The 10,000-nt window shown below is 35.3% G+C and overlaps 2 protein-coding genes across 3 annotated transcripts in view; one reads left to right on the forward strand and one right to left on the reverse strand.

The window, feature by feature from the left end:
- Positions 1-10,000, forward strand: part of LOC136836308 (leucine-rich PPR motif-containing protein, mitochondrial-like) — a 99,072-nt gene that overhangs the window by 20,705 nt on the left and 68,367 nt on the right. The gene's annotated exons all lie outside the window — the stretch shown is intronic.
- LOC136836243 (microtubule-associated protein futsch-like) overlaps positions 1-10,000 on the reverse strand; it is a 28,091-nt gene that overhangs the window by 17,211 nt on the left and 880 nt on the right. The window contains exon 2 of the mRNA XM_067100249.1: positions 7,494-9,248. Within this exon, the coding sequence (XP_066956350.1) occupies positions 7,494-9,248 (1,755 nt within the window). The remainder of the gene's footprint in view (positions 1-7,493; positions 9,249-10,000) is intronic.

Consider the following 10,000-nt stretch of genomic DNA (forward strand, 5'->3'; position numbering starts at 1 on the left):
ACACTTCTTAATATAATGGTTGCGACACATTGCTTATAAAAAAACGTAACGCCTCAATTAATTCGAAGCAGTTATTCATGCACCTGGCACGTAATCAACTATGTTGAGTCGTAACTGGGACTGCGATGTGCTTGGGTTTTGCAACCGCACTCCGTGGGGTAGAATTTTGATGTACAAATGTCTCTAGGCGTTGGGGGGTGGGAGGGGCAGTAAAAACCTCTCATTCAAGCAAAGCGGGCCAACCGCCGAATTTCGAAAGTGAGAGAGAACACGCAATGAATGAAATTCCTCGCTTGCTTTCGTTATTGTTGTTCTCTCCGGAAGTGAAAACATGTCATTCATTAGCATGCGTGGTTAGGCACACTTCAGAGTATGCTAATTTTTCTAGGAACGCGCGCTTGCTTGCATTAATTAGGGAAAATATTATTGCAGGTATCAGTGGCGCGTTGCGCGTCCAAGGTCAGAGGGAAGAAGAAGAAGAAGAAGAAGAAGAAGAAGAAGAAGAAGAAGAAGAAGAAGGAGAAGAACATTGGTTTTATTCTTCTTGAGCGATTTTCGTACGCTGGAACGTTTTTGCATATTGTTATAAAAGCTGGAATTTGCTGTTATCATTATTATTATTATTATTATTATTATTAAAAAGGATGGCTGTATTATGCGAATTTATCTTATATAGTGTCTTTTCTATCTTCCTATGATTCGCTTTTCAGGCTCAGCGATGTTAGTCAGTAACTGGCCGATATTCATGTTGGAAAAGGATAGTGTGCGGAATATGGAAGTCTTTTCCAACATGAATATCGACCAGTTACTGACTAACATCGCTGAGCCTGAAAAGAATCATATGAAGATAGAAAAGACACTATATAAGATAAATTCACATAATGTACCATCCCTTAAAATAAGACCTGTTTAAAAGAGGGTCTACTCCTTCATATTATTATTATTATTATTATTATTATTATTATTATTATTATTATTATTATTATTATTATTATTATTATTGTCATCGTGGTTCTATATTTTATGACGTACTGTTGAAAAGTAACTTATTCCGAATATATATATATATATATATATATATATATATATATATATATATATATATATATATATATATATGTATATATATATATATATATATATATATATATATATATATATATATATATATGTGTGTGTGTATCAAGTTACTTCTAAGCCTATTTCTTTTAGATAATATTTTGGGGATGAGATTGCTGGTCCCAAGCCCATCTTTGTCAATGCTGTGACCCACTGCAGTTGATCAACTTTCAAGTACATTATTCTCTGTTCAGGCCACCGTTCCGACCTCGCCAGGGAAATTGTAAATTGAGGATTCCTATAATTTCATGTGACTGTGGAACAGTCTCCCAGAGGATGTCGTGTAATTAGAGCTTCAAAAGTTCAAGCGAAGATGCAATGCATTACTACCCTAATACTATTACTGTATTCTTGCATTTTAATACATTTTTATCTATTTATTAATTTATTTATTTTTTTAATAAGTGAGTGGGATCTCCTCTTTCTGCATTTCCTTTTACTTCCTCTTACTTCTTCATAATGAACACCTTAATATTCTTTGGAAGCTTAAATTTCAAGTCAGTGGTCCCTTGGGCTTGTTCCATATGAGTAGGGGTTTATCTTCTGTATAATAATAATAATAATAATAATAATAATAATAATAATAATAATAATAATAATAATAATAATAATAATAATAATAATAATAATAAAGTGAAATTCTGGAACTCGCCACCATCCTTTAAATCTCCCCAATCATCTCATCTGATCAAGGGTTGTTTTGAGTAACTTTTCAAATTGTACTGTGTTTCCCCATAGGAGGTTAGTGCCATCAGTGCACCAGAGGTGGTGCACTGTAGGCGATACGAATAGTTATCTGCAGGGTCTCTTCGGCCCGTAGCTGCACCTAGTTCTTAGCCTTTAATTTTACCTCCATTCCAGCTCCCTTTATTCCATCTTGCTGTCCAACCACTCCAACTCCCTCTTTTCACTCTCTTAAACACTGATTGGCTGAAAGTGCCCCAGTACTTGGCTTTATAACGTAACTTTCATAAATCGAAATCGAAGTACATTGTGTTACTCTGCAATTTTTTTTTTTTTAATTCCTAGGTCTGTTTGTGCATCATTATTGAAGTTGACTTCATTTTCTTTTTGCTCTGTCCCTCAAGGGAAATCAATCATCAGAGTGATTGATTGTTCGTAAGTCATCTGGCGTCGTCACATCTGCTAGGGTCACGCAAGGCGACGTCTCCAGAGCGAATACAGTTTGCAAATTGCTGTTAATATTTTTCTGTTTTCGTTTTGCATAAATTAATTTCTTGGCTGTATATAGGTTATCAGGCAAAATAATAATAATAATAATAATAATAATAATAATAATAATAATAATAATAGTAATAATAATAATAATAATAGTAATGATAACCCCCACCCCCACCTGCTATATATGTCAATCCATTCACTCTTTATAAATGACCGCCCTAGCGCATGTCGAAACGTCAGAGGTAACAAAATTAAGACAACGGGGGAAACTTTGTATGCCCTTCGGAAACTTGGTACACCAGCTACGCGCTGATGAAAAGAAGATTGTAAAGACGAATAGAGAAGACTCTATATAAATTAAATGCCGCATAAAAAGCCATTGTATTCAATGCTACTCTCCTCAGAGAAGGTCTCCTCCCTAATAATAATAAATAATAATAATAATAATTTTTCGTGTAATCCATTGTTCATATTATGCAGTAATCATTGTTTGGTTGGTTGGTTTAGAGTAGATTAAACCGGCTTTGTCCCAGCATGGGCTGTTGCCCCGGGACGTTGGAGAGAACAAGAGGCGTGATGTTGACCATTGGACTCCGCCCAACCAACAGAAATTGCATGAAACAAATACAATACCGGGCAGTAATAAATGGACGATACTAAACTAATTCCTGTTGAAATCTAAAAAGTTTTTACTCAGAGAAAAAACATGGGTCTCTCTCTCTCTCTCTCTCTCTCTCTCTCTCTCTCTCTCTCTCTCTCTCTCTCTTTACTCCAAGGTCTTCGGAGAGGATGCTGAGTATAAACAGATATTTTTAGATCGGTTGAGAAAGCTGCTTTGAGAGATAATTCATTACCATTTTAACCATTTTTTAAATTCAGTTTTATGTATTTGACTGAAGTAATCTATAAACCTTGTATGACTAAATGCTCTATAAAAACATTTTATCAACATGCTATCTTTATCAACTAAGATCTCCGAAATAAAAATTCCTGCGTGTAATTCAGTAATGAGAAGTACAGTACACCTGTTTAAGAAGCCAAGCACGCAGTTTCTCTCTCTCTCTCTCTCTCTCTCTCTCTCTCTCTCTCTCTCTCTCTCTCTCTCTCTCTCTCTCTCTCTCAGCTACCACTACCTTGTAACATTTATCGACGCCAGTCTTAAATTATTTCAAAGCTCACATAAAAATTCAGATCAATAAAGATTTTTTTTTTTTTTTAGAAACCAACGTCTAACTTTGGATACCTTAGTTCAACATTTATTGGTCTTACAAATAACGAAAAATCCTATCTAAGGGGAAAATATAAGAAGCATTAATGTAGGTATGCAGGTTATATCTCTGACTACGTATAAATATGTTTTTATGATAGGTTAGATAAATATTTAATAAAGGTTAAACTAATGGTATTTCAATAATACCTTTTCTTAGTCGTTTCATTTTTGTCGACATTAGGAGTAGGCATTTTGGAACTCGGTGTCAGGAACGAAGTTTAATATCTGTAGTGGGCCTCCTTACACAGTCATGATTCCTCAGTGTACCCTTTTTCATGTTTCTTTATAAACTTGGACAGTGGGACAACCTCCCAGAGGATTTGCAACTGGAACTCCAAAAGTTCAAGCGAAGATACAATGCATTACTACCTCAGTTCAGTTCTATTCTCCCTGCATTTTAACACGTTTTTATCTATTTGTTAATTTATTTGTTTTTTCCCTTTTTAATAAATGAGATCTCTTCTTTCTGTATTTCCATTTACTTCCTCTTACTACCTCTTACTTCTTCCTAATGAACACCGTATTCTTTGGTAGATTGAATTTCAAGTCAGTGGCCCCTTTGGTGGGCTTGTTCCATCTGAATAGGATTCATCTTCTCAATAATAATAATAATAATAATAATATACCAGTTACAGTAAGTAGCATCAACTAATAAACTGCTTTGGTCTTCATTAAGTCATTAAGTCCATCTATTCATCTGCCGAATAATAATAATACTAATAATAATAATAATAATAATAATAATAATAATAATAATAATAATAATAATAATATACCAGTTACAGTAAGTGGCATCAACTAATCAACTGCTTTCGTCTTCATTAAGTCATTGAGTCCATCTATTCTTCTCGGTTGGTTTGACAGATCGCATAGGTCCATATCAGGCCTCTTCTACCCCGTCAGCACGGTACTGTATGGCATGAACTGGATACACTCATTAAAAACTAGCTTGAAAAATGATCGCCCTCCCTGAGTGAAAAGAAGCTATAAAGTCGACACCACTACGCCTACGCACATAGTGGACTCAGGATGTCAGCAGCTGTCATAACAAACAGCATAGGATGTTATCATAACATTACGGAGGAAACCGCGATGAGGGGTCCTTTTGTAATACAAGATCGTTTTGTTGGTTCGACATTTCCACGGTTCGGCCGTTTGAAAAGAATGAACAACGGACGGCCGTTCTGGCATTTCGTGTTCGGTTTAGTTTTGCAAGGATGAAACTTTTTTATATATACTGTACATATATGTATATATATATATATATATATATATATATATATATATATATATATATATATATATATATATATATATATTCACATATAATATATATGATATAAATATATATATATATATATATATATATATATATATATATATATATATATATATATATATATATATATATATATATATAATATGTCTGTATATACAGTATGTACACACACACGCCACACGTTTTACCCATATATATATATATATATATATATATATATATATATATATATATATATATATATATATATATATATATATATATATATATATATATATATATATATACTGTATATATATGAACAAATTTAACCTAAGAAAGCATTCCTTTACTACAAGATGATTACATTCCACATCTCTTTGTAGAAGAAGGCGGGCAGTTTTGTAAGTTTATCATTTTATGCTTTTTATCGTAAGCAGTTTATCACACGCAATTCATCCATGCCGTTTATACATGCAGTTCATCAAGGCTGCAGTTGATTTACGAGCGTCCCGAGAAGTGCCCTCAGATAAGAAACGAAGACTTGACAGATAGTCAAACCATTTGGCATCGGAGTTCTTATCATCTTCAAAACATAAATAACTTTTATATGGCGATTCACGTCCGCTCAAGACCGCCCTTCCCCGCCCGGCACCCTCCACACCCCCCCCCCCCCCTTCGCCCCTCTATCATTAGGACCAGGGTGATTACCCAAATCCTGTGTCGTCTTATTTTTTTAAAGGATTGATGCTCCTTTGTTTACTTGTTTCCCGGGCGTCATTTGTTTCATTAAGTGGGTTCGGTTTCATTGGTAGGTTGTCTTTTTCCAGCGAGATGGGATAGTGAGTTTTGTACATTTGCTCTCATTCTTCAGGCGCTGAATGTTCGGCTGATGGGAGAGACGTGTTTCACGGCAAATAGACAAGTTTCTTTTGTCGTATGTATGTATGTATCTATGTAATTATATAAATCTATACCCATATATGTATATATACAATATATACGTATATATAAATACACACACACATATATGTGTGTGTGTCTGTGTATATATATATATATATATATATATATATATATATATATATATATATATATATATATATATATATATATGTGTGTGTGTATAAATAATTAAATATATATATATATATATATATATATATATATATATATATATATATATATATATATATATATATATATATCTATATATATTCATATATATGTATGTATGTGTGTATCTACGTATGTATGTATGTATATACACACTAAGCTATAACTATCACTTAATAACGAATGCACAATTCCTTGGGAATAACTTAAACTCTAGGGGAATTATATCTGATACTTAGATCTACCCAGGCCAATATTTAAACTTGGGCCTTCGGCTTAGGTACAATAACTACCAGTTGTTTGAACTGCATACCATTCAGGCTCTGTGCTCAGAATTTATATCATCCAATTCCAACTAAAATAGCTAATGGGTAAGTTTGTAACGCTTAGCTAATTACGAAGTTTCGTCACTTATACACACACCTGAGATACTCATAACTATTGGGCCACGCGTTCTTAATATAGACTTCATCCTTAATATAGACTTCATTGCACCTTTGGAATAACTTGCACCCGGACGGAATTATAATTGATACTATATATAGTGTAGGATCATCGGTCTTTCTGTATCCGTTCTATAAGACATTTACTCTACTTATATTTATTATCAAATATGAATATGTATATGTATATATATATATATATATATATATATATATATATATATATGTATATATATATATGTGTGTGTGTATATATAGGCTATATGTATATAGACATGCATATACATATATATATATATATATATATATATATATATATACATACATATATATATATATATATATATATATATATATATATATATATATATATATATATATATATATATATATATATATATATATATATATATATATATATATATATATATGATCATAAATATAAGTAGAGTAAATGTCTTATCGAACAGAGAGACCGAAGATCCTACACTCCTCATTAGAACATAACCACACCATCGTGGTATTTCGACACTTGACTCCAAGCAGAAAATAAATAAAAAAAAAAAAAGTGCCTAAACGTCACAGATGAGTGTCCAAATTTACGATTGCAGAGCGGGGATCTCAACAGGCAAATTTGCTCCGGTTCGAAAAAAATAAGTAAATAATGCGCCGAAGTTTCTACGGCACAATCGAGTTTTCTGTACAGCCGCTACAGCGAATAATCAAGGCCACCGAAAATAGATCTATCTTTCAGTGGTCTCGGTATAATGTTGTATGAGCCGCGGCCCATGAAACCTTAACCACGGCCCGGTGGTGGCCTATCCTATATCGTTGCCAGAGGCACGATTATGGCTAACTTTAGCTTGAAATAAAATAAAAACTACTGAGGCTAGAGGGCTGCAATTTTGTATGTTTGATGATTGGAGGGCGGATGATCAACATACCAATTTGCAGCCTTCTAGCCTCAGTAGCTTTTAAGATCTGAGGGCGGACAGAAAAGTGCGGACAGAATATAGTGCGGACGGGCAGACAAAGCCGGCACAATAGTTTTCTTTCACAGAAAACTAAAAACTTAAGTGTGTGAACAGGGAGATAGGATCCTAACCTCAAGAGAGCAGTCACCTCTTGAAAGTGGATAGGAATCTTCTCTTGAAAGTGGATAGGACCCTTCTCTTGAAAGTGGACAGGACTCTTCTCTTGAAAGTGGATAGGACTCTTCTCTTGAAAGTGGACAGGACTCTTCTCTTGAAAGTGGATAGGACTCTTCTCTTGAAAGTGGACAGGACTCTTCTCTTGAAAGTGGATAGGACTCTTCTCTTGAAAGTGGATAGGACTCTTCTCTTGAAAGTGGATAGGACTCTTCTCTTGAAAGTGGACAGGACTCTTCTCTTGAAAGTGGATAGGAATCTTCTCTTGAAAGTGGATAGGACTCTTCTCTTGAAAGTGGACAGGACTCTTCTCTTGAAAGTGGATAGGACTCTTCTCTTGAAAGTGGACAGGACTCTTCTCTTGAAAGTGGACAGGACTCTTCTCTTGAAAGTGGACAGGACTCTTCTCTTGAAAGTGGATAGGACTCTTCTCTTGAAAGTGGACAGGACTCTTCTCTTGAAAGTGGATAGGACTCTTCTCTTGAAAGTGGATAGGACTCTTCTCTTGAAAGTGGACAGGACTCTTCTCTTGAAAGTGGATAGGACTCTTCTCTTGAAAGTGGACAGGACTCTTCTCTTGAAAGTGGATAGGACTCTTCTCTTGAAAGTGGACAGGACTCTTCTCTTGAAAGTGGACAGGACTCTTCTCTTGAAAGTGGACAGGACTCTTCTCTTGAAAGTGGATAGGACTCTTCTCTGAAAGTGGACAGGACTCTTCTCTTGAAAGTGGATAGGACTCTTCTCTTGAAAGTGGATAGGACTCTTCTCTTGAAAGTGGATAGGACTCTTCTCTTGAAAGTGGACAGGACTCTTCTCTTGAAAGTGGATAGGAATCTTCTCTTGAAAGTGGATAGGACTCTTCTCTTGAAAAGTGGACAGGACTCTTCTCTTGAAAGTGGATAGGACTCTTCTCTTGAAAGTGGACAGGACTCTTCTCTTGAAAGTGGATAGGACTCTTCTCTTGAAAGTGGATAGGACTCTTCTCTTGAAAGTGGATAGGACTCTTCTCTTGAAAGTGGACAGGACTCTTCTCTTGAAAGTGGATAGGACTCTTCTCTTGAAAGTGGATAGGACTCTTCTCTTGAAAGTGGATAGGACCCTTCTCTTGAAAGTGGACAGGAACCTTCTCTTGAAAGTGGACAGGACTCTTCTCTTGAAAGTGGGCAGGACTCTTCTCTTGAAAGTGGACAGGACTCTTCTCTTGAAAATGGACAGGACTCGTCTCTTGAAAGTGGATAGGACTCTTCTCTTGAAAGTGGATAGGACTCTTCTCTTGAAAGTGGACAGGAATCTTTTCTTGAAAGTGGACAGGACTCTTCTCTTGAAAGTGGACAGGACTCTTCCTTAAAAGTGGACAGGACTCTTCTCTTGAAAGTGGACAGGACTGTTCTCTTGAAAGTGGACAGGAATCTTTTCTGGAAAGTGGACAGGACTCTTCTCTTGAAAGTGGACAGGACTCTTCTCTTGAAAGTGGATAGGAATCTTCTCTTGAAAGTGGACAGACCTCTTCTCTTGAAAGTGGACAGGACTCTCCTCTTGAAAGTGAATAGGACTCTCCTCTTGAAAGTGGACAGGACTCTTCTCTTGAAAGTGGAAAGGACTCTTCTCTTGAAAGTGGCTAGGAATCTTCTATTGAAAGTGGATAGGAATCTTCTGTTGAAAGTGGATAGGACTCTTCTCCTGGGACTCTTCTCTTGAAAGTGGGTAGGACTCTACTCTTGAAAGCGGATAGGACTCTTCTCTTAAAAGTGGGTAGGAATGGGGAAAAACGAAAGCTGGCTTCAAGCTCAAAACACCTGTCGGTTTGAAAAACAAAGACAGAAACACAGCGATAAGTCTTGAGTGACGAGAGAGAGAGAGAGAGAGAGAGAGAGAGAGAGAGAGAGAGAGAGAGAGATGGATGTGTCTCTGGGTTCATTCCCCGTAAACAGACGTTTTTGCTGTCCACCACTCCTTAAAAAGCAAGCGTAAATCTGAAAAGTCATCCATGACGTTAATGCATTGGATGCGCGCGTTTTCCTCGGATGATATAATCCTACAATTTTTCCGTTTGCTCTTAGCGTCGAAATACCGCTACTTAATCGCTGAACTAAAATCACTCAGATTAATCAGACAAATGAATCTTGTACTATATTTTTTTCAAGCACATGATATGTTAACTTAATTTTTCATCGAGAACATTACTGTAACGCAACTACATTTCATCATTTTAGTTTTATCATTTTAGGGTGTTACTGTCGATATCTCAGTACGATTTTGTTAAATTTATTGGAACAAAATAAATCAATGTAACTTCTACTCGTGGGAAAATGCCTCATGGTCGTTCCAAATTGGTATTTATATAAAAACCAATATAAGCTAATTAATGACTCTTGACAAGAGAGGAAACTACTTGAGAATATTTTTACTAAAAATTTCCATTTGATAATCCCTTATTTGAAGTTTTGACAGCTCAAATTAATAG

Source organism: Macrobrachium rosenbergii, chromosome 56 (assembly GCF_040412425.1).
Source record: "Macrobrachium rosenbergii isolate ZJJX-2024 chromosome 56, ASM4041242v1, whole genome shotgun sequence".
NCBI classification, from domain to species: Eukaryota; Metazoa; Arthropoda; class Malacostraca; order Decapoda; family Palaemonidae; genus Macrobrachium; species Macrobrachium rosenbergii.